The 26,602-nt window shown below is 33.1% G+C and overlaps 2 protein-coding genes across 2 annotated transcripts in view; both read left to right on the plus strand.

The window, feature by feature from the left end:
- The window catches only part of LOC306663186 (WD repeat-containing protein 41-like), a 57,604-nt gene extending 35,068 nt beyond the window's left edge, over nt 1-22,536 (plus strand). Inside the window, exon 8 of the transcript XR_013764391.1 lies at nt 22,373-22,536. The gene's annotated coding sequence lies outside the window, so the exon portion shown is untranslated. The remainder of the gene's footprint in view (nt 1-22,372) is intronic.
- The window catches only part of LOC306663180 (WD repeat-containing protein 41-like), a 45,190-nt gene that overhangs the window by 4,473 nt on the left and 14,115 nt on the right, over nt 1-26,602 (plus strand). The window contains 5 exon segments of the mRNA XM_079143582.1: nt 10,362-10,410; nt 13,188-13,319; nt 15,955-16,017; nt 20,422-20,533; nt 22,552-22,614. Of these exon segments, the coding sequence (XP_078999708.1) occupies nt 10,362-10,410; nt 13,188-13,319; nt 15,955-16,017; nt 20,422-20,533; nt 22,552-22,614 (419 nt within the window).

The raw sequence follows: 26,602 nt of genomic DNA on the forward strand, positions 1-26,602 counted from the left end.
TGAAATACCCTCTTGCTATTCTTATTGCATAGTTAGAAGAATAATTTTTAGGAAAGGCCATCTTGTGAAATAATGTCATTGAACAAATACTGACAACATAGTTGATTACATTTACCTCATAGTGCTCATATACGTCAGGTATTCAGCAATATAGTAAATATTCTATAAACAAGAAAAACTCTTGATGAGCATATCAATTACCAATTGCCCTGGAATATTACACTAAATATAGTGGCTTAAAACAAAACCACCATATTTAGCTAATTATTCTGCAGGATGGCAGTTTGGGTTAGGCTCGGCTGAGTGAGTCTCTTCATATGTGCCAGAATCAGCTGATCTTGGCCAGGTTTACTTGCCCATCCATGGTCAGCTGGTAGATTGACTGGGGCTAGCTGGTTCACAGTGGTCCCAGCTGGGGAGACTGCCTTCTCCCATCATATGCTTGTTCATCTAGTGTTCATGGAGTTCTAATGTCAGCAGGAAGGAAAGCTCTGAAGTAAGACACTTATGTGCCTGCTTGCTACCATTTCATTGACTGAAGAAAGTCTGGAGTTGACTGAGGAGATGAATAAATTCTTCCTTTTGATGGGAGGAGCAACTAAGTCCTATTTAAGTGGTGGATATGAAGAGGAAATAATTTGTGACCATGTTTGCTGTCTACTACATTTAATTTAAATGTCTACAATAGATGAAAAAGCCTTTGGGCTTTTGCATTACAGTGGTAATATGACTTCATGAACGATGTTTAATTCTTTGTACATGTCACTACTGTATCAAAATTTACATATAACTAGGTATGAAATATTTCAGTTGCAGACCTATAAAGAACTTTCACTCCATGTTTTGCTTTTAAAAATTTAATTCTATAGTAAAAAAATAACTAAAAGAGTCATTCTTGAACATAAATACAAGGCAGACATAAAAAAATCTATATATAATATATATAATAAATATTTATTATGAAGAGAATTATATTATATTTATTTTGAAGAGAATTAAAAGCTTGATGTTTTCACTCTTAAATTTTTAAATGAACATAATTTTGCATATTGATGGATGTTTAGATAGTTTGGAATTATCTTGAGTATTGTACATGTACATTGTCAATACATTATCAAATTATAGAACTACCTTTCTTGTTTTAAAATAAAGTTTATATCATTATGCTTTTATGTTTTCATTTAGTTTTGTAGGCATTAAATTCTGGCTTTTTTTTTTTTTTTTTTTTTGGTCAGCTGTTGTAATCCAGGTTTCACGCTTCAGGGCTTTAGATAATATCATCTTATTGAAAATTTTGCAGAAGGATTTTCTTGTTTTCTTGGAGGCTCAGCTAAAATCAGTGAGTGGAAAATTTTCTCAGATTGGTTTTTGAAGATACCAAATAAATCCTGTATAACCTAACAGACAGCTGCCTTTTCTTTTCTTCTTTAGTATTTTTTGAACATGAAGTGAGGGTCATATTGATTGGGAGATCACTAAAGAAGGCTAAGCCTCAGCAAGAGTCTTCCAAAAAATGGACTGTGCTAAAATTGCATGTAATACTCTAGCATTTGACACATTAAACTAAACTGAGTTCATAACACATTTTAAGAATAGTTTTCTCTGTTGCTTATTTGACCATTCCTTGCTCCTCCAGGAAACAGACAAGGTTATGTAGGATGGTGATCATGACTGGAAACGAATCAGATGACCCATGAAGTGCCAGACTGGAGAACAAAACATGTCTCTAGTGGTGAGGCTGTACATACACAAGACAATAAACACAGTGTAGTTTAATAATTTATTGAAAACAGTGTGCTTCATCTTCACAAAGATATTTTTGAGAGTATTCTTTCTCATATGCTAACCTTTAGAAAATAGAGATCAGTAGTCAAGATGGCTTAGATGCTTCTAATTCCTGGGTTCTTTGGGAAGCAGACAGTAAAATGGAATTAAATGTGCAAAAGATTGATTAGAGATAAGTGACAATGAAAGGAGAAGGAAGGAAGCAGGATGGGATGAGGGAGCTATGTCAGACTCTGATGCAGATGTGACAGTCTGCCAGCCCCAGGGACAGCTCTGGAGGAAGGATTACCCCTGAGTGAAGTTCTTCTCTGAATGGAAATAATTAGGACGTTGTACATTTGCTGAGGGTTGTTTAGGAAGAATATGCCCCTGGCTTCTCTCATCTTACTTAACTCTCAGTGTCTGGAACTCCAGTGAGCTTGTATGATTTTTGACTTGAAAGCTGAAATAGATCCTGAAGTCAACAACTAGAGGCAGTCAGATAACTACGTTCTTCCCAGCTTGGCAGCTACTCCTGTCTTGAAAGGGAGTTTGGAAGGTACATCTTTGGGTCTGCTATACTTCCATAGGTGTGAACTGTGCTATTTAATTTTTTTTCTTTTTGGTACTGGGGATTGAACCCAGGGGTGCTTTACCACTGAGCTACATCTCCAGACTTTTTTATTTTGAGACAGGATCTAAGTTGCCACAGCTGACTTTGAATTTATCATCCCCTCGCCTCAGACTCCTGAGTTGCTAGGATTATATTATAGATGGGCACCACTGCAGTCAACTTATTTAATCTTTAAATTGCAAGAACATAGTTATATGGGCCATGCCTTTGAACAGCTAAGAAAATCTAAGTGTGACATTGGTTAATAGTTCTTTGATGATTTGAAAAAGTTAACATAGTTTTCAGAGATATTAAGGTACTTGTACCTGGAAAAAGGAACAAACAGAATGAATTCATTTCACCGTGAATTCTAGCACCTATAATACTAAAAATTTAACACATTTTGTACTGGTAATTTTTAAGTGCTTATATTATCTAGTACCACATTAAATTTACATCTTATTTTGTTAAAATCTATTACCAAAAACCCCAAACCAAATCAAAAACCCTATTCTGTTTCTAAGACTCTTTGGCATGCCTTTATGATGAATTTGTTTATTCAGTTTCTATTGCTTTTGGATAGTGCTTTGAGTCAAGGAAGAATGGCATTGTCATCTTGTATGTGTATATGCAATCCTTTCTCCTTCCCTTTCTCTTATTTCTATTTATTTTGTCCTTTTGGCCATATTCTACAAATGTATCTTATTTAAGTTGGCAAAGATGTTGTAAGGTTTGAGAGGATGACAGGAGTGAATGGAAAGGTAATTGCTGCTTCAGGAAGTAACATATAATTATATTTTGGGTTGAGGACAGCAAGTGTGTAATAGTATTTCCATTTCAAATTCTGTCCCCCTAGCAGTACAATTCTATAATTACTAGGTAAAATCGGCCTTGTTCAATTACAAAAACCCTTACTAAGCATTTTAAAATTATTACCTTGACCATCTTTAAAATATAGTTTTAAAAATCCATCTGACAATTTGAGTATGGATAAGGGTAATAACTGCAATAGTTTGCAGTTATTGGAGTTCTGTGTTCCTAGTGATCCTTTAAAAGGAGAACTCACTGGTTACTTTTGGAGAATACTGCCATTTTTATATAAACTATCTTGGGATCAATAATAATTTGTAAGGAGAAATTTATCTTTTTAGAATAATTCAAGCTAAAAAAATGATAGAATTGGAATATTGGGAGTTTGCAACCTTTGACAGGTAGGAGAGGAAAATAATGTTTTTCCTGTACCTATCTTAGCTTCATTGGCTGGGGCCCTGAAAGTTAGATAAGAAAAAAATGAGTGTGTTAATGTATGCATTGAGCATACACACCAGAGTACTCAGTGACGAGTAAATGAGTATTCCTTTAACTCAGAGGCGTGGTTAAAACTTGGGTTTAGGTAGCATCTTAACGAGAGAGCAGTCAACTTGAAAAGTAATCAGATGAAGGAAGGGTCTTTTGAGTTTCTTGCAGTGACAAATTGTGAGAAGACAAATTTTATGGGGAAAACTAATAGTAGATAAGGGCTGGTTAGTAAGGTGTGTTTGTGCAGACTTTTTCTCAGTGACATCTCATCTCTAGTGATGAGGCTGTTCTGCTCTTCCTGCTATGGGAAGTGGGCTGGGAGTAAAGCATGTTCACAAGGATGATTATGTTCTATTTTCAGGTGAATAGGAATAGGGGGAGGGCAGAGAGCTTGGTCTATGTCTTTTTCTCAGCTGCCTTCTGTTGAAAGTAATTCTTATGTTAGAGTGCCACATTTGGAGATTGCATACTCTGAATCCTTTCAAATGAAATAACAAATTTAAGCAGTGGTTTTGTTGGATATTAATATCACACACACAAAGACGGACAGCAATTATATTTTCTGAAGGAGTTTACAAACTGCCTATTATGTGGTTTTACCAAACAGTTAAATTTGAATAAGATTACGTTTTTAGATGTAACTGTCAATCTACTAAAAACACAGGGGACAGAGGTGCATGTTAAATGACAACATTAAATGGGGAAACTAGTGAGCACAAGAACTTAGCACAGATCAAGGACAGACTAAGAACTCTATATGACAGATAACCTTTTTCCAATAAATAAATTGCAAGGAAAAATATATGGAAACATATTAATGGAAATAGACTGTAGAGATACATCAGTCAATTGCAATGTATAGATCTTATTTGGATCCTATTTCTAATAAGCTAGTTTAAAAAATTGAAACAATCAGGGAAATTTCACCACTGAGTAGTAACATTAATGAAGTAAATGTTAAAGATAATATTAGAGTCTTTATTATTTGTACCCTGAATTGTTTACTGATGAAATGAGATAACAGTGGCTGTGATTTGCTTCAGAATAATCTGCTGAGGAAGACTTGGGTTGGGGACAAAGGAAATAGTATTGGCCATCACTTGATAATATTGAAGACAGGTGATGAGTATATGGAAGATTGTTATTATAATTATATTATATCATATACATAGATATTATATTACTATTTTTATTATACAGTATAATAGTCTGTCCACCTTTGTATATTAATTCTCCATAAAGAAAAGTTAAAAAACTTTATTTGGTATAGAGGAAATTAAAATGCTAACTTAAAAGGTATTTTGTTTCAGTATGAAATAAAAAAAAATTTGTTACTAATATTCCAAGTATTCAATGGTGAAAGACTTGTTTCCTTTTGAGAAAGAATTGATTGGGAACAGACACAGGAATCACACAACTAGGTGTAACATCAACTGAATAAAGTAATAGCTAAAAAAAAAAAAGTAATAAAAAGTTGAATTAAAGGACCTGACTTTGATAAACAATCACAGTGGGTTTTCTTATGCCTCACCCTGAGGTAGGTAGACTCATTCACTAAATCACTGGTACAGCTGGACAGTTGGAAGCCTCCTACTCAGATGTAGGCTCTTGTCAAAAATAAGAACAGAACCACAGTGTTCTCTCTCTATTCACAGACAAATCCTCAGAGAATACCCAGAAGAGGCTGAACTGAGCATGTCCAATTCATTCTGTCTCTTACCTACATAATGGGGCAGAGAACTCAGCACTTTTCTTTAGTAGAAGTTCCTTCACAAAACATGAGCTCAGAGGAATGGAGGTTTCCCCTGAAAGTAGTCTTAGTGACTTTTTGTGTATTCTAATACCTGTAAACTTAATGTGTCCTTTAGCTTTCTTTTTGTAACTTGGGGGCAGAGAGAATTTACAAGACTTGACCTTTGCAAGTGACCATGGATCTATGAAATTCTTCTACCTTCATTCTATTCGTGAACAAAAATAGACCTTGCATTTTTAGATATGAGACTTGTGTTAACATAATGCATTTTTTCTATTTTGCAATTCTGGAGATCAAATCCAGGACCTTGAACACGCTAAGCAAATGTGCTACCACTGATCTACATCCCCAGCCCACATAATATATTTTTCTTAATCATGGAAACAAAGTTTAAGTTCAAGTAGTTCTAATGAAAGAATCAGTGGCATTAATATCTATGACTCCTGAAAATGCTTTAAAGTTCCCTTCAACTTCTCTTACAAGTCTCTAGCTGCATACTTCTATGTCTGACTTCAAGTAGTTCTAGCATACAAACAAAAACAAATTTTAAGTGGAAATTGTGTTGTTTTTCAGTTTGTCACTTTATTGGTAACAGTAGCATTTTTTGCAATTTTATTTTATTGTTTAAATGTAATATTTTAAATTTTTGTAATGCATTATGCACTTGGGGATTAGCTGGAAAATAACCACTGGGGTTCGCTGTAATCATGTTCTATATGATTTTTCCAGTTATTTAGAGTTATGCAGATATGAGTAGAGGAAATTTATGTTCAGGTTTTTGTGCTATACTTTTATTATATCCTTTAAGATTATATTGAATTTGTAGAACCTTTGGACTTAATGAAAGGACTTCACATGAGTAATAACTATTAATGACATTTAAGTAATGGACAGAATTATTTGTGAAACCATTTTATTTTATACAAATCTTGTGAAACTGCTGTACTTTCTAGCCACAGTTGGCAAGAATAGGATACTCTTAGATGTTCAAAAGGTGTTTAGGGAAATTATTTCTGTAATTGAAATTATTGTGAAAATTCTCAGTGGATTCATGATCTCAGTCCTGGTCACATCACTAGGAAAGAACCATTTTTATTGATCCTTATTTTCAGGATACAGACAATATACAGTTAGTGCCTCAATAAGTATTTCTTTAATGAACGAGTCAATAGATTTGCTAATTGACTCAATAAATTCTCTTCTCATAATTCTTCTCATAAATTCTTCCACTTATAATTAGTGGAAGAGAACGCAGAACATTCTAGGACTACTATAGGTTTTTGTTAAATTATGCTTCTCCTTGTTGAACTTGTTTTTCATGCATGTAATTTTTGTTCTGTCGTTTAATTGTACAAACTCAAAGTATTTTTTAAAACTTGGGTTTCAAGTTAAAACTTAAAGGATAGACATAGGAATATGGAAAAAATAAAAAGATCTTATTTTTGTGTGGTGGGATTCTGGATTTAAGGTTTTTAATTTCCGTTTTTGTTGTGATCATATATGGATCCATTAATAATGATAAAAAGAAAAGGTGATGTTACATTAATGCCATTAATGGTTCTATTTTGTAGAGCTCTGTTAACACTTAAACGTTTGGTTATTCTTGCCTTTATTCATTCAAACAAGCATTTCTTTAGCACTTTAAACCTACCAAAGATAATCAGAAATTTATTAGACTAGAAAAAGTCTTAAAGATTAATAAATATGGTAATTACTGTTTTATTCCAAGAACCACATTTTTCTTAATTTTTAATATTTCTGAAATTTTTAACATGTTGCCCTCATTGATGGTATATTTCAGGATAATTGGTAGCATTTTTTTTCCTTAAGGGTACATACAATAGCAGATGTTTTACAATTGATGTCTTAGATTTGTTGACTATAGTACATTTGAGAGCTCAAGGCAAGGGTTCACGTTATTCATTTTCTCATTTCCCCTAAACCCAGTGCAGATTTCTCTCAATACGTTTTATTTATTTATTTATTTCACTGAATACAGTTTGTGCTAAACAGTAAAGAAACACTTTCCTCAAAATCTTATATTGAGGTTTTAAGTCTTGGGTTCCACTAGAATTTGTTTTGAAAAATCAGTGGTATAAAATATTATGGCAAATATATAGTCACCATTCTTCCTTTCACTGAATAGCTTATACCTTACTGATATTTTAATTCTTTTTTATATTTCATTACTTTCAGTAGTTACAGTATGTCTTATTAAGAATTCTTGAGTTGAATTTTCATTTTTGATATGGGGATGTTTGGAATGTTGCTTGACTGACTAGGATCTGGTTTTACATAGCTGATATAGTGCATCCAGTTTTTAGTTTATCCTTCATTGTAAGATGGCTAATTGTAATCCATGAATGATCTCTTAATCATTTATGAGGTTTTTTAATGAGAGATACTAATATGTAGCAAAGTCATACTGGTTTGCATTTTAGAACTTTATGTTTCTTCTTTAGAAGAGATATCAATAAATACTGAAATGACCAAAAAATAAAAAAAGGCAATCATACGGGGGAAATATATATATATATATATGTTTTATATATATATAAAACATATATATGTATATTGCGTGTATACGTATATATATATATATATATATATGTGTGTGTTTGTGTATATATGAGAATTGAAAGGCCTAAATAATCTGCCAGCTGGGTAATTGACATCTGAGCAATAAAAAGTTGGCTGTGATTTCATGCATTACTATGGAGCATTGTTTAGATTTAACTTTTGTTCCCTACTGATTGAGTGAAATGCTCTGTAACTCATTTCTAAACTCTTGGTAGTCAGTCATCTCTCATTGTGAACTCATTTCTCATATGTGAGAGTCAAACATGATAAAACAATAATGAGAGTTAAAAAGCAGGTTAGAAAAGTGTGTATTTTAAACCTACAGCCTTCTAAACGGGAGAAAAGCAATTATGAGAGTTTAAAGAATCAATAGAAATTGATGTTTTATACCCAAAGAAAACTCAAGACCTTGAGTTCTGTGCTCCCTGCGGTTACTATACAAATAAAAAGAAATCAATAGGCCCCAAAACATAAGCTATTAAAGATTTACTTCCAGTGACTACTTTTGATACACAAGGCACTGGTTAGTATTTGGATTCAGAAAATGTATGTCATTAAGCATAGGAAATTATATTTTTAACTTAAAATGATAATTTTTCTTTTTAACCTCCAGATCTTTATCTCTTACTTTTTGAAGTAAAAATGAATGATAGGCATGAATTTAAAATGAACCCTTTGTGTGGTTTGTAGCTAAAGAAAAAAACTTAAGGTCCCTGCCATTAAAAATAGTGGTGTATTAAAAATTATTGATAGCTTCCATGTAACTGTGTTTGACAAATCTATTTCCAGGGTTACCTCTTAACTCTAACAGTAGGAGATCTAATCATAGAGTTTGAAATGAGTATGGAACTAACTGAGCCAGTGAAGACAATAGTTAGGAGCAGTATGAGAGGGGCTAGGATTGTAACTCAGTGGTAGAGCACTTGCCTAGAGTGTGGTGAGGCACTGGGTTTGATTCTCAGCACCACATATTTACAAATAAAGTAAAGGTCCATTGACAATTAAAAATATATTTAAAAAAAAGTATGATAAATTTAAATTGAAACTCAATTTGGAGTATTAATGAATGTATTACATGACTGAAATCATTAGAGTTTATGTATCTCATGTGGGGGTAACAATTAGAATTGATGTTCTTGTAGAAACAAAGTGATTTCTGTGTCCAACTATTTTAGTTCCCTACTTTTCTCTTAATGATATGTGTCAACCAACAATGTTCACTTAACTGGAAACATCTAAGGCATACCCAGATTTGTGGAACTCACTAATGATCATGCAGGGAAGTCACCAAATTTCTAAATGCCACACTTGTTGCTGGAATATTATTGCTAATGGTTATTAACTTTAAGGGGCCAGGAATATGCAGTTCATAGCTGGTTGTCATACATACTACCACTTCTTTCTCTTATTCAGAAAATCAAATCTGAATTCAAGTGGATGAAAGTGATATTTGGGACAACTTTGAACTGATTCTGAGTCATTAAAATTCACTTATAAACTTGTATAATTAATAACATTGTTGACATGCTTACAGTTTAATTTTTGTAATACTACTATGTTAGGTTAATGCTTGATTTCTTGGTTTTGTTATAATAGTTCTATGATGAATAATCCTGTTTGACAGATTTTTTTTTCTGACAATTGTGTCAAGGATGTCTTTTACTCTATAGAATGTAGATTATTGTTCTTGTATTTATATAGAGAGAATGGGAGGATAAATGGAGAGATAATCTGAAACAGTTTATCACAACTCTTTTTTCATGCTGAGAACAACTTTCTTTTACCTCTTTGAATTTCAAGCGTCTTCACTAAAACTACCAACAACAAAATCCCCAGGCTTTCCAAACCAAGAACACAACTTTTGTGGAAAGACCAAGGAGCCAAGATGAACATAGGAACAGTCTTGACTTTAAGTAAAAGATTAAATATCTTTACAGAGAAAATAATAGAAATAATGAAAACTAAGGACATGATTCTCTTCTATCCCTGGACTGTTACTTCCCAGCAATGAAGCTGTTCCTCCTCTTGGTTTCATTTCATTAGTCAGAAATTTCTTAAAATCATAGACTTTTAAAGCAAGGAAGGACTTCATAGGTCATCTATTGTGGACCTCATGTTTACATTTCTAGAGGTTATTTTTTGTAACCCTGTAAATGTATTTTATCTTTGGATCCTTACTACTTGGCACAGAACTTTGAAGGTATTTTACAGATATTTGTTAAATTAGCTTAAAGAACCTATTCTTCATTAATGTTAGTAAGTTAAATACCATTGATAAAACCTGATCGTTCCTAATTGTGGCATTAATATAATCAGTGATTTTTGTTTTCTTGACCTTTTTTCTCTAACCAGATTTGCATCTGCGGGTGATGATGGAATTGTAGTCATTTGGAATGCCCAGGTTTGTATTGATTATATATGAATCATGTAATAAATATGACAATATAGTTGCATATTCACATATAAATATTACATTGGGCATATTTGCATATGAGACTAATTAATACTTGAAAGGGCTGCCTCAATAATTTCATTTAAAACAGGATATTTCAATATAAAGGGGCAAGTTTTAAGATTTTTTCATGAGAATAATGCTATTTTATAATAATAAAAGTTTTAATCGTTTTAAATTAATTTATTTTCATTTGTCCTTTTTAGTTTTACATTACAGTAGAATGTATTTTGGCATATTATATATACATGGAATATGACTTATTCTAACTAGGAATCCCATTCTTGTGGTTGTACATGATGCAGAGTTACCCTGTTTGTGTATTCAAATACAAGGCTAGGAAAGTTATGTATGATTAATTCTGCTGCTGTTATTCTCCTCCCCATTCCTTCCCTTCATTTTCTTTGGTCTAATTCAATGGACTTCTATTCTTTCCCATCCATCCCCTCTGTTGTTGTGGGTTATCATCCACATATCAGAGAGAATATTCAACCTTTGTTTTTTAGGGACTAGCTTATTTCACTTAGCATGATATTCTCTAGCTCCATCCATTTACCAGCAAATGCCATAATTTCATTTTTAATGGCTGATAATATTTCATTGTGTTTATATACCACATTTTCTTTATCCATTCATCTGTTGAAAGTCATCTAGGTTGGTTCCATAGCTTGGCTATTGTGCATTGAGCTGCTGTAAACATTGGTGAGGCAGTGTCACTGTAATATGCTGATTTTAAATTTTTTGGATATAGACCAAGGAGGGGGATAACTGGGTCAAATGGTGGTTCCATTCCAAATTTTCTAAGGAATCTCTATACTGCTTTCCATAATGGTTGTACCAATTTGCATTCCCACCAGCAATATGAGAGAGTACCTTTGGTGAGGACCAACATTTACTTGTATTCTTGATAATTGCTATTCTGACTAGAGTTAGACCAGAGACCCTGTGCTTACTAGAAGAAAAAGTAGGCCCAGCCCTAATACATCATGCTGGCTTAGGAACCGACTTCTTCAAGAAGACTATTAAAGCACAAGAAGTATAATCAAGAATCAATAAACAGGATGTTATCAAACTAAAAAGCTTCTTTACTGCAAAGGAAACAATCAAGAATGTGAACAGAGAGAATATAGAATGGGGATACAATCTTTGCCACCTGCACCTCAGATACAGCATTAACCTCCAGGTTATGCAGAGCATTCAAAAACTTAACACCAAAAGAAACAAATAACCCAATCAGTAAACGGGCAAAGGAACTGAACAGGCACTTCATAGGAGAAGAAATATAAATGGTCAAAAAAATATGAAAAAATGTTTAACATCTCTTGAAATTAGAGAAATGCAAATTAAAACTACACTGAGATTCCATCTCACTTCTATCAGAAAGGCAATTATAAAAAAGTTTTATTTAATCTTGTTGATCAAAATTTAGGTCATCAACAACTACATACTAACTTCCAGAATGAATTAAGTATTGATTTTGGTGAGAGGCATAGATTTTCTTTCAGCATTGCATGAAAGCATAATATAGCATTCTTCTCATGTTTGACTTTAAGAACAAAACATATTTAAAGAGCATGCTCTTTAAATTATCTCTAGGTTGCTCTTTAAATCATCTCTAGGTTGTATTAAAACTATGTAAATACTCATTGTATTTAAGTAGTAAGGACAAGAAAAAAGGGTTATACAAGTTCAGTGCTTAGACACAATTTTAAAAATATTTTCAATCCAAAATATTTTTTGGGTGTGTGCACTAATTTCTCCATTTTTTAATTTGGGGAATTCATGGATACAGAACCAGTGGATACAGAGGGCCTATTGTACTTTCACCACATTCAGGAAATCCTGCAACCTTGGAAAGATTTGCAATTTATGTTACATTTACATTTTATTTTTGTGTGTTTATTTCTTGGGTAATCAGTGGTAGACTAGTGGAGGTAGACATTGAATGGGTGGGGATAGACGTTGGTGTTAAATGGAGTGGAGTAAGTGTTGGTTAGTTAGGGCACACACACACACACACACACACACACACATTATTTCCACAACTTAACAACTGTAGAGAGTTAGATAACAAATACATGAATAATAAGGACTTCTTATTGTTTTTCTGCCGATTAAATTGCTTATTGTTTTTGCTTAGTTGACATAATTCATAAAGCCATAGGAAAGGATATTCCTTTAAATTCTCTATAAAATATGCTATGATTGGCAGTTTCCATTAGAAAATCATTAAAATTATTTATGGCCGTTCTTTCAGCACTTGTTTAAATTCTATTTAATTATTTAACTCAAGTTATGTCTTTTTTTTTTTTTTACTGTGATATATTTTTATATTCATTTATTTATTTTTGTGTTGCTGGGGATTGAACCTGGGGCCATGTGCATGCTAGGCAAGCGCTCTCTACCACTGAGTCACATCCCCAGCCCTAAAATTTTGTCTTGAATAAGTAATTTTAAACAGATTATATGTGTATTTTATTCATGATGAGTCTTTTGTTGTTGTTGTTGTTGATGGACCTTATTTTATTTATTTATATGTGGTACTGAGAATAGAACCCAGTGCCTCACACATGCTATATGCAAGTGCTCTACCACTGAGCTACAGCCCTAGCCCTCCTCATGGTGATTCTTAATTTCATTTAAGATTATTTAAATTGTGAAAGATGAGCCTATTGACATCTTCTTCTTCTTCTTCTTTTTTTTTTTTTTTTTTTTTTGTATTTCAGACAGGAGAAAAGCTTTTGGAACTCAGTGGGCACACTCAAAAGATAACAGCTATTATTACATTTCCTTCCTTGGAATCTTGTGAAGAAAACAATCAACTCATCTTGACAGCCTCTGCTGATCGAACAGTTATTATATCCTTAAATCTAGAAGAAAGTGAAATAGCCACAGTGGCCCAAGGGGCAACTACATGCATTATCAGTCTTTAGACTCCAGGGGCCTGTCTGTGCAATCTTGTAGCACAAATGATTTTATTCTAGTCTTCATAAGACACTTCTTAAAAGTATTAGGCATCTGAAAAGTATTAGACTAGGAATAGCAGGTTAAAGCTTGTATTGGTAGAAACCCCATGACTAAAGCTGTTCTTTCCAATTACTGCTGTATCAAGTTGTGTAAAATGGAAGAAATGGGAGAATGTGGGCTTAAAAATGTTTTTTTTTTTTTTTTTTTTAATTATCTCATTTTGCTTTTCAATTTAGGGAAACAAAGATGAGTTGAACTGCAGAATAATTCACATTTCCCCCTTTTGATTTATATAAAAAGAAATGTAATGACCCCAACCCATGAGAACCTTTGGAGTTTCTGAGTCTATAGAAAAATGAATTACCATCTGCTCAGTATTAACATTCAGTGTTTAAAAACAAATTTTAAAAGATCAAGTTACTTTCCTTTCCTCATAATTTTAGGCAAAAAATTTAGATGTAACTGCAGTGGTAAAATTTTATTAAGTGCTTTTATGTCCTATGCATTGTAAGTCTTTCCATTTAATCCTTGAAATAGCCCTTTGAAAGCTATTTTTAGCTATTCTCATTTACAGATGAGAAAGTAGAGGCATAGAGATCTTAAATAACTTCCCCAAGGCACAGAACCAGTGGTAGGGTAGAACTGATAAGCAGTCTGGCTGCAAAGTCAGAACTCTGGACCACTATAGGACACTGTGGACACTGTCTTCATAAAATAGTTTCTATAAACAAGTTCAGCCCTTTAATATCTACATGAGGAATTGAATCTGTGAAATTCAAGCCAAGTTGCTAGTGATAAACTATAGTCTTTCATTACTCTTTTTTTTAAGATGTCAGATTGACTTTAAAAAGTTTATGATTATCGGAAGTTCTATTTAAACAGTTTCAAGAATTAGTGACACTATTTCATAGTCTTCTATAGAACTAAGACAGACTAATAACACACGTTAAAGGAATTCTTCAACTGAAGTGTTTTCCAAACAGATTGCCTATAGGTGAGAAAATTGCAAGAAAAGGTTTAAGAAAAGGTTTAAATGACTATAGACCATATGTGTGTGTGTGTGCGCGTGCGCTCTCACATGAGCACACATGTCTGTGTGATTATAGTATGAGATAGACATGGACAAAAAATTTGCTCAGATGTCTAGCCAGAGCTGCTTTAATACTACTGCTGCATTGAGGCAAACGTTATTTTATGGAATAAAACTCCTGTATTTTTTCTTTTTCAGTATCCGTATAAGCTGCAAAAATAGAATTTAAAATACTTTCTCTTTATTAGACTGTTCCTAAGATGCTGTAATATTACTTCAAGGTGATTACTAAAATTAGTATCACAATACAAAGGAAAGTAGCTTGGACAGTATCACTATAAATTTTACCTATAAATTATAATACAGAGTTATTCCCTTTGCTGAATGACTTTTCTTTAAAAAAAAAAAAAAATCCATGCTGCTTAGCTGGCAGTTCCTTTTACCAAATAAATTCTAAATTTTCTCTGCTTGGGCCTTCACTATAAATTAACTCCCTTAATTAAATGCTAAAGGTAGATTTTTATATTTTTTATTAATAGCCTTAAGAGCTCAAGTTACTCAGTATTGCACATTCAAATATCAGATCGTGAAATAAGTGAAAAGACTGTGAGACCGTATTACAATTGTTTAATGCCTGAAAACATTATGTATTTTTATGTGCTGGCAGTTTGTTTAGTGTGGTATGTACATACATGTATATCTAAATATCTTTTTATGACTATAAATCAAATTCTTATAATAATTAGCCACATTTAAAGACTGAAATATAATTTTAAAAAGTCTTTGGACAAAATAAGATTAGTTGTGAAATTAATTTCAATTTTTAAATATATAGTATATATGTATGAAAGTCAGATATGATGTAAGATGTATTACCAAAGGAAGTACTGTAAAAATTTGAAAATTATCTTAACTTCTTAAGTCAAACTAATCCTGAATATTTTATAGGAGGCCCTCTAATTATTATTTTTTAGAGGCCCTCTAATTATTTTAAATATACATACAGGTAACAGTAGTACACTGTTAGTGTCTTCTTTGAATCAGGATAAAGTAGTAAATTATGCTATGCACATTGCAGGGAACTTTCAGGAAATAGCAATTAATAGATGTGAAGGTTTTTAGTATAAATTCTTTTATGTTCATGTTTATTAGATTATGGCAGACTATTTTGGTGAATAAACTTTAAATAATTTCAGTATTTAATGCATGTAAAGATTCAGTACATCAGGCCCACTCATTCCATTTGCGAATAGTTTGGTAGTAAAATTTACCTCAAGCTTATTTTAGATCATTCATAAGCCTGCTCTGCTAAGTTGATAACTTACTTATATGAATTAATTTTTGTGGTAGTATAAGTATTAAATATTTTATGTTTTATTTAAAGATCTTCTAACTGAATGTTTAATGTTTGCGATTTCATTCTAATTAGAAAAAGTTATCTCATAATTAAGATTTTTAAAATTCTACTTAGAAGTTATTTCTTAACATAAATTTAGGTATGGGATTGTGATACTGGCAGACAAGTTCAGAGAGTATCATGTTTCCAGTCTACTGTAAAGGTAAAAATCTTAAATAAGAGTTCTTAAAATTAATCTGTTTTTTGTCTCAGAAAAAAAAAATGATTAAATAGAGTACATAGAATTACTTTGGGAGATTTAAAAAATTATTTCTTCCACATACACCTGCAGTCATTTGATTCTAAGACTAGATTTTTGTGATCGTATGTATTGATTCTAATTTTCAAATGTAAATTAGAGCAGAGGCTAATTGTTACTGCAGGATAAGGAAAAAAAATGGTAGAACCTGGCATATTTTTAGTAGGTAATCCTAGGAAGAGACACTACTTACAGGATGACTAACAATAACTAGTGAGTTTTTTTAATACTTTGAACTAAAAATATGGAGTTATTTGTCCCTTGACTTCTGCCTTTTAAAAACAATTTTTTTTAAATGAAGATGGACACAACACCTTTATTTATTTATTTTTATGTGGTGCTGAGGATTGAACCCAGTGCCTCACATATGCTAGGCAAGCACTCTACCATTGAGCCCCAGCCCCAGCCCTGACTTCTGCTGCCTTTAAGGTCATAAATACATGTTAATTAGTTTTAAAACTGAAAATATTATGTAATTAATTGGCTTCCACTGTTAGGTTCACTAATTTTACAAACATTAGTTATTGCTACTTATATAACAGGAACTCTGCTACATGTTGGAGAAACAAACATGGATAAGACTTGGTTACTTGTGATTCATACAGAAGAAATTACCTTAAATGTTCTAAGAAAGTAACACTGCTTTTTAACTTTAGCCAGTGTGTGAAAAGATACTGTAAAAGGAGTTGTTTCTTCATTTGCTTTAAAGATAGCTGAGCTTCAGGTTGGAGTTAACATTTTTTTTATTTTTAATATGAAAAGACTTATTTTCCTAAAAGACAACATCTCTGGTAGCCACCTCATGGCACTGTGCTGTTAGAGTAACAATAAAGATATAAAGATTCTGGGGAAGGAAGTACTGTGTCCTCTATGCTCATATTTAATTTAACAGTGAACTTTCTCTGAAGAAGTCATTAAAATATTGACTTGATCAAAATCTCTATATGATCTGAAAAGATGTTACTTTTATATTCCTTAAAAATAATTCCTACTATCTGAAAAACCAAGGTCATTAGGGTTCAAATGAAAATACCTGAGTTGAAGGAATACAGAAGGAGAAAAAAAAATTAGTGTCTTTGGGGGAAGTTCCTTTTGAGAATTATTTCATGAACTAGTCATAGGAACTGGTCAATAATAAAGTATATTTCAGTATGGTAAAAATACCTTCTAAAGGGATTTTATTGGAATGTTAGCTAGATAAATGTATTTGTTTACTTTGACTGTGATCCTGCTTTACATAAAAAATTGTTAAAAAGTAATGTTTTGTTCACTTTAATTCATTGAATCAGTTGTTCTTAAAGAGATAATTTAAGAAATTCATATCCATAACATGAGAAATGCTGTTATTTATCTTTTGAACTAGTAAATTTTTCTTTTAAGGGTGTTAGCAAGGAGACAGTGAAATTGACATTTTTATTGCTTTTTGAGAGAACAAATTCATATGCTCTTCCTGGAAGGCGGTTTGGCTTTAATGAATAAAAAAAAATTATGTGCATACACATACACACATATGCACACACATTAAAATGGCATTTCAGGAACTGGGGTTGTGGCTCAGTGGTAGAGCACTTTCTTAGTGTGTGTGAGGCACTGGACTGGATCCTCAGCACCACATAAAAATATAAATAAAGTTATTGTATTCACGTATAACTAAAAACATTTTTATATGTCATTTTGGAAGAATATTGAGTTTGTAATATGCTAATGATAATGTTATGTAACAAAAGCAATATATTATCCTCCATATTAGCAAACCAAATCTAGTAACATATAAAAAAAGATTATGCACCAAGATCAAGGCAGATTTATCCCATTAATATGAGCTTAATTATACATAAGAACAACAGTCAATGAAATACATCATAGTAAAAATACAGGGTAAAAAATAACATGATCATCTCAATAGAGGCAGAAAAAGTATTCAATAAACACCAGTGCCCTCTAATGATAAAAATACTCTGTGAACTAGGATCATATCAAGGGCAAAAGACTGAATACTCTTCCTCTCAAGATCAGGAACAAAATAAGAATGCCTGCTCTGAGCATTTCTGTTTGGTATAGCACTTGAAGTTCTGGCCAATGCAATTAGCAATAAAAAAGAAATAAATGACATCCATTTGGAAAGAAAGGTATGAAACTGTATATTTATAAATGATGTGATCTTGTATATAGAAAATACCAAATTCACAATAAAACTGTTAGGGCTAATAAATTAATTTAGCAAGGTTTCAGGATACCTAATCAATATACAAAAGTTAATTGATTTGTTATATATTAGTATTTAACACCCTAAAAATCAAGAAAATCCATTTATAGTAATCCAAAAGAATAAAACACTTAGGAATAAATTTAAAGATGTTAAGATTTGTACATTAAAAATTTCAGAATGTTGTTGAAAGAAACTAAAGAAGATCTAAATAACTGAAGAGAATATCCCATGTTCATGGATCAGAGTTAATATCATTAAGATGACAACACTACTCATTGATCTACAGATGGAACAAAATCATTATCGAAATTATAGCTGACTTTTTTTAATTTAAGAAAAAAGAAAAAATAATAGAATAGCTAAAACAGTCCTGAAAAGGAAGAACAAAGTTGTAAGACTCTCACTTCCCCATTTAAAAACTTAAACAACAATATAGTAATCATGTCATAATGATAGACATAACAGATCAAAGGAATAGAATCGAGAGTCCAGAAATAAAATCTCACATAGACAGACAATATATGTAACTTTTGACATGGTGCCAACACCCTTCAATAAAAGACATAGTCTCAGCTACTCTGCAAGCTGAGGAGGATCATATGAGTCCAGAAGTTTTGAGACCAGTCTGGGCAACTTAAGGAGACTCCTGTCTCAGAAAAAAGGCTGAGGCAACAGGAAATCCACTTACAAAATAATGAAATTGAATAAATTTCATTTATTAAAAAAGATGAATTGGACCTCATCAAAATTAAGTTTTTGTACTTCAAAGGAACACCACTGAGGAAGTGAAAAAATAATCCATGAATGTAAAAAGTATTTGCAAATCCAGTGTACTCATATCCAGAATATGCAAAGAATTCTCAACAGTTAAAAGATAAATAGACCAATTAAAAATAGACAAAGGATTTGAAACAAATTTCTCTAAATGAAACAAGTGACCAGTAAACTCATGAAAAGATGTTCAACATCATTAGTCTTTAGAGAAATGCAAGTCAAAAACCACATTGATAATCTCAGCAACTCCAGAGACTGAGATGGTTAAGATTGAACGTTTGAGACCAGCCTCAGTAACTTAGACCCTATGTAAAACAAACAGACAAACAAACAAAAAAAAAACGGCAACAAACCCCACATATACATACAATGAAAGGGGATTTCATACATACCAAATTACTCACATCTAAAAAGACCAAACAAGAGGTAAGAATGTGAAAAAACTGTAACTTTCATTCATTGCTGGTGGAATTGTAATATGGTACCATCACCTTGGATAAAAGTTTAGCAGTTCATCAAAATATTAAACAGAATTATTTGACCCAGCTGTCCTCCTAGATATATTCCCAAGAGAAATAAAAAAAAGTTGTCCACATAAAAATGTACATGAATGTTCAGAGCAGTATTATTTATAATAGACAAAAGATGGAAACAACCTACATGTTCAGCAACCAGTGAATGGATAAATAAAATGGTGCATATCCATACAGAGGAATATTATTGGGCAGTAAAATGAATAAAGTACTGATATTAAAATAGAGATCAGACAGCATAGGACCTCTTGAAATAGAAACTGCATTGATTACTTTCAACTCTTCCATCAGTTTTAAAAATACCCTTACTCTCAACCTGGCCAAGATCACCAGAACCTCCTTCTTTTCTTTTAATTGTTTCTCGCTCTTGTCCTTGTTCTCACTCCCAGTCAGTGGGTGACAAGAGGACTATTAACAGGCCCTTTAGGGTGCCATTAGAGGTAAAGGTCAGTCTTTGAAAAACTAACTGTCCTGAGCCTATGAAACAATTATTGGGAAGAATTAGGAGATAACTAATTTAAAACCTAAAAACTAAGGTTGCATTTTCTGTTTTATTTAAAAAGGAGTTTAAACGTTGTGTGTTTTCTATTACTGAGTAGGAAATTACCTCACAATTTAGTGGCTTAAAGCAATAAACCTTTATTATCTGGTAGTTTTTGTGGTCAGGAACAGAGAACATCTTAGCTCAATGGTTCTGGCTCAGGATCTGAACTTGTGGGCATAATTTAAAACCACTGAACAATTAACTGCTTGAGTTTCTAAAGTGATATACATTTCAAATCAATTTTGCAGTGTTTGACTGTTCTTAAGAGACTAGATGTTTGGCTCTCTGGTGGGAATGACTTATGTGTGTGGAACCGAAAATTAGATCTCCTGTGTAAGACCAGCCACCTTTCTGATACAGGTAAACAAAATATAATGCTAAATCGTGATTGACAAATTTTCAAAGAGACTTTATGAACACAAAGGTCTTTATGGGGGATTTGGGTTTTGTTTTGTTTTGTTTTGTTTTGTTTTAGTTCCAAAGATTACAGGTAGCCGAATTGAGTTAGTATTTTCACTTCACAAATAATCTAATGAACATTTTAAAAATAGAACGTTTTCTGCATTTAGAATTCTTCTCATACTCCCATGTCCCTGCTCTTATCTCCCACTATACTTTTACTTCCTTCTCCTCCAGCACTACCTCACACTTGGGAAGATACAAAACAGAGGTAAAAAAGATCATGTGGAGGAGAAATTAGGCCAGAAATACTTTTCAGATCACAACAATGCTCCTAGACTCGGATGGGAAGGATAAGCAAATGAGTAAAATATTTTCCAAATTTACCTATATACTATGAATTACATCTATATGTTACATGTCACAGTGGAAAATTAACTTTAATACATAAATTTTTGTCAATATATATGCTGGTTCTAATACATCAACTTTATAATTCTTTCCAACAAAAGTAATAATTGTAACATTTCTCACAGAAGTTGTGGTTAGCTCCAAATCATTTCATGATTCAATTATGAAAAGATATTCAGAAATCTATACTTAAGGCTGGGTATGGTGGGTATGATGGGTATAGAGGATCACTTGGGCCAGTCTTGGCAACATAGTGACACTCTGTTTCTTAAAACAATAAACAGACAAACAAACCCTACAGAAAACTCTATATGAAATATGGTAAAGTATAATATCTGATTATTACAATAGTCTAAGGAATTTTGTAAATGTATTAATTGACCGTAAGCATGCTGTGAAGGCTACTACTTAGCTATTAATTATTGGCTAACTCTGACTAGCCAAATTCAGTTTTTCCTATATTTTCATTCAAAAATATGCTTCTAACATGCAGCGCTGCAGTAATAGACAGCAGCTGGGTATCCTCTAATTCACTTCAGTCTGAGGACAGTATCAAATCCCATAGGTTAAAGGCTCAGTCCCCAAGACTGCCCCATCTCCATTTACAATGGGATGGGGGCAGTTTTCATTCATAACACTGTTTTTTGACCCACTGGCTATAAATCACCATTCCCACAACCCCCTTCTTGGATTCAGTTAATTACTAGAGCAGCTCTTAGAACTCAGGGAGGGTACTACAAAGGATGCAGATGAAGAGCTACATAAGGCAAGGCAGGAGGGAAGGGATATGGAGCTCCTGTGTCCAAGAGTGCCAACCTCCATAACCTCTATGTGTTGAGCTACATGGAATCTCTGAACCCTTCCTTTTGTTTTTATGGAAGCTTCATTACATAAGCATGGTTGATTAAATCATTGGCCACTGGTGACCCACTTCACCTTCAGCCCCTGTCTTCTCCCTGGAGGTAGGGAGATGGAGCTGAAAGCCCTAATCCTCAATCCTGCCTTGGTCTTTCTGGTAACTAGTCCTCATCCTGAAGTGACCTAGTGGCTGCCAGCCATCTCATTAGCATATAAAACCCACTATAGCTTTGAAGATTCAAAGTATTTTAGAAGTCAGGTGACAGGTAACAGGATGAAGATCAAATATATATTTCACAAAGTCCTGATTGCTCATTTAGTGCCAGGGAACATGCTCAGGTTTACTTAAGTACATTGAGGAAAATCACCAATTTTATCTCATTTGAATTAGCCACCTTGTAAATGTGTGATGGAGATTAGCATAAGGAGGTTGGAATGGCTGAATATACACCTTTACCACAATAGTAAAAGTTTTCAAAGAGCTTGTCCTAATAAGTCCCTTGTCCCTTAATAAGTCAGTATCTTCCAGAGGGCTTAGAATCTTCCTTATAACAATCATTTTCCATTTGTAAACATGTATATAAATGTGTATGTGGCAAGTTTTGTGTACTTGTTGTTACCATCTCCTTATAGGAAATGATTGACATAAAACTGAGAATGTTTTTGTTGGAATCCATAAAAAATGATTTGACTTTTATATATTTCTGAAGGTATCAGTGCTTTGGTTGAAATACCTAAGAACTGTGTCATAGCAGCAGTTGGCAAAGAACTGAGTGAGTATGTTTTTTTTCTTTTATTTCTTTTTTATTTACATACATGTGTGTGAATATGTGTATATGTGTATGTATTTTAAACTAAACTAGTATATATGTGCTGGTAAGACAAAGTAGTTTTTATTTCAGAGATATTTGCCGAGCCTTGGCTTCCTGGGATTGTTGAAAGTGATACAGAAAGTGAAACATTTTCAAGATGTTGGTCAGGTTTCTTGTCAGTATTTTAGATTATTATTGACTCTGTTAGTTTTAACGATATATTGCCGCTTTTTCTGAAATCCCAATCTCAGTGTTATTTGGTAGTATTTCACTTAAAGCAGCATTTTCACACAACTTTGATAGATGCTGGAAGGAGTTCTCTTTTCTATTGACTAAAAGACCTTTTCTTGACAACCACAGTTTGAACATGAATGGCTATCAGAATATAATAACCTTGCTAGAGATTTATAAGTTGGTGAGATATTGTCAGAAATACAAAAGAAGAAGAAAAAATGTGGTATGACCTGTTTTCCAGAGAGGAATGTGAGAAAGAAGAGAGACTTGGGTAATTACCACTACTTGGAACGGATATGAGACCTTTCTCCTTCTCAGATATTCGGCATCCTTATCTTTGAGATCCACAACACTTGCACCCATGGCTTATCATAGCACTTAATTCACTGATGCTAAGTCTGTGTAAGAGTCTCATTCTTGATATGGACTGAGCATTTCAGGGCAGCACCTGTGCCTTATTCACATTTGATAGCTAAAGCTCCTAGTACATAGTAGAAGTTTAGTTAAGTGTTTGTTGATAGAATCACTTTACTTGATTTGATTTTGCATTTTCTGTATTGATTAAAATTAGTATTTATACTAGTTTAAATAAAACTGTTAAAGTCAGATAATGAAATAAAAGGGGGTGGATTCAAGCTAAAAAGCTTTTTCTCAGCAAAGGAAACAATCAATAATGTGAAAAGAGAGCCTACAGAGTGGGAGAAAATCTTTATCACACACACTTCAGATAGAGCACTAATCTCTAAAATTTATAAAGAACTCACAAAATTCCACACCAAAAATACAAAGAACCCAGTCAACAAATGGGCTAATGACCTGGGCAGACACTTCACAGAAGATATACAGGCAATCAACAAATATATGAAAAAGTGTTCATCATTTCTAGTAATTATAAAAATGCAAATCCACCCTAAGATTTCATCTCACCCCTATTAGAATGGCTATTATCAAGAACATAAGCAATAATAGGTGTTGGCATGGTTGTGGGGGAAAAGGCACACTCATACATTCCTGCTGGAGTTGCAAATTAGTGCAGCCATTCTGGAAAGCAGTATGGAGATTCCTCAGAAAACTTGGAATGGACCCACCATTTGACCCAGTTGTCCCATACTCCTCGATTTATACTCACAGGACTTAAAATCGGCATACTACAGTGATGTGTGATGTGTGATGTGTGATGTGTGATGGAGATTATCATAAGGAGGTTGGAATGACTGAATATACAGCTTTACCCAACAGTAAAAGTTTTCAAAGAGCTTATCCTACCCTTAATAAGTCAGTGTCTTCCAGAGGTCTCAGAATCTTCCTTATAACAATGATTTTCCACTTGTAAACATGTATATAAATGTTATAGCAGCTCAATTCACAATAGCTAAACTATGGAACTGACCTGGATGCCCTTCAGTAGATGAATGGATAAAGAAACTGTGGTATATATACCCAGCAGAATATTATTCAGCCATATAGAAGAATAAAGTTATGGCATTTTCAGGTAAATAGATGGAGTTGGAGAATAACATGCTAAGTGAAATAAACCAATCCTAAAAAACAAAAGGCTGAATGTTTTCTTTGATGAGTGGATGATGATATATAATGGGGTGGGGGGAGGGGGGCCCTGCGGGGGTAAGAGAAGAATGGAGGAACTTTGGATTAGGTAGAGGGAAATGAGGGATTGTGTAGAAGCGGGTAGGAGGAGGAAAGATAGTGGAATGAGACAGATATCATTTCGCTGTGTTCATGTATGATTACATGAATGGTGTGAATCTATATCATGCACAACCACAGAAATGACAAGTTGTACTGTCCCCCCCAAAAAGAGAGAGATGAATGCATTGTTAAGTTTCCTCCCGTCAAATCCCTGTGGGTTATGGAAATTTGAGAAATGGTTGAAGGCAAGTTTTTTTTTTTTTTCAAATCTCTATTAATGACTATTTAAGAATTTTCATCACAGTTTATTTTGTAATCTTAAAACAAAAAATAGTCTACATGTCCAATACTTGAACTTTTGTTTTCAAAGGAAATTTAATATCAATGATTGTTATTTTATTTGAAGAAAATTTTGAAAATGCAAAAATCAGGGCAGACAAAGCACTTTGGGTAAATATTAAAGCACAGTACCCTGCCAAAAAAAAATCAAGTCATTTGATTTCTTCTTTTGAGAAGTGAGTATTAAAGTCCTTTACCTATTTTTAATTGTATTACTTGGGGTTTGTTGTTAAGTTTTTAGTTCCTTGTTATCTTTAGATTTTAATACTTTGTGAGATGAATAATTGGAAAATTTTAAAAAATAAATACATATAGGGGAATTAAGGCTAAAAAAAAAAAAAGAGGAGTCAGGCAGAACATTGAACATCCACTGTAGCCAAAAGAACTGTGTGATATACAAAAATTATAAGGCTTATTCTCAGAGAATTTATAATACAATATTGTGTGCCTAGGTATCAAGAAAAGTTATGTTTTTGGTTTTTTTGTCACTGAATTAAAGTTAAGCGTGAATTGTAGCCTAGTTCATAGCAGTGCTTACTGGCCTGGGAATGTGAGTAGAGAAAGCTGGTAATAGGAGTGTTTGAAGGGTGTGGGCCATTCACCAGCCAGGTAAAGAGTAGGATGGGACAGCTGGGCAAGAGCTGAAGCCCTAGAGAGAGTGGGGACTTCCGTGTTTTCTAGTTGGTTTGGAAGAGTCAATAAAGGAAGGAAGTTCTAAGGAAACCCTGACTTGGGGTTTGAGTAGATCATTTCAAACCTTTCAAGCATTTGAAAGAGATCAGTTAAATTAGTATGAATAAGGCTGTCTTTGGAGATGAATTTTCTAATATGGTAGGTATTTTTCACTTCATGAAATGCTTGCATTTTTAAAAAAATTTTTAATTTTAAAATTTGTTCTAATTGGTTATGTATGACAGAATGCATTTTGACATATTGTATACAAATGGAGCATAACTTCTCATTCCTCTAGCTGTACATGGTACAGAGTCACACCAGTAGTGTAATCATATATGTGTATATATAGTAATAATGTCTGACTCATTGTATTGTCCTTCCCATGCCCTCCCCTCTGCACAATCCAAAGTTCCTTCATTCTTCCCTACCCGCTCAACACCCTATGGATCAGCACCCACCTATCAGAGAAAACATTCGGCCTTTGGTTTTTTGGAATGGGCTTATATCACTTAGCATGATATTCTCTAGTTCCATCCATTTACCTACAAATGCCATAATTTCATTCTTCTTTAAGGCTGAGTAATATTCCATTGTGTATATATATATATCACATTTTCTTTATCCATTCATCCGTTGAAGGACTTAGGTCGGTTCCATAGTTTAGCTATTGTGACTTGAGCTGCTATAAACATTGATGTGTGCATCACTGTAGTATACTGATTTTAAGTCCTTTGGGTATAAACCAAGGAGTGGGACAGCTGGGTCAAATGATAGTTCCATTCCAAGTTTTCTAAGGAATCACCATACTGTTTTCCATAATGATTGTACCAATTTGCAGTCCCACCAGAAATGAATGAGTGTACCTTTCCCCATGTCCTCGCCAACACTTATTATTGCTTGTATTCTTGATAATTGCCATTCTGACTGGAATGAGATGAGATCTTAGTTTTGGTTTGTTTTTCTCTAATTACTGGAGATGATGAACATTTTTCATATGTTTGTTGATCATTTGTATTTCTTCTGTGAAGTGTCTGTTCAGTTCCTTGGCCCATTG

This window comes from Sciurus vulgaris (assembly GCF_902686455.1).
Source record: "Sciurus vulgaris genome assembly, chromosome: 6".
NCBI lineage: Eukaryota > Metazoa > Chordata > Mammalia > Rodentia > Sciuridae > Sciurus > Sciurus vulgaris.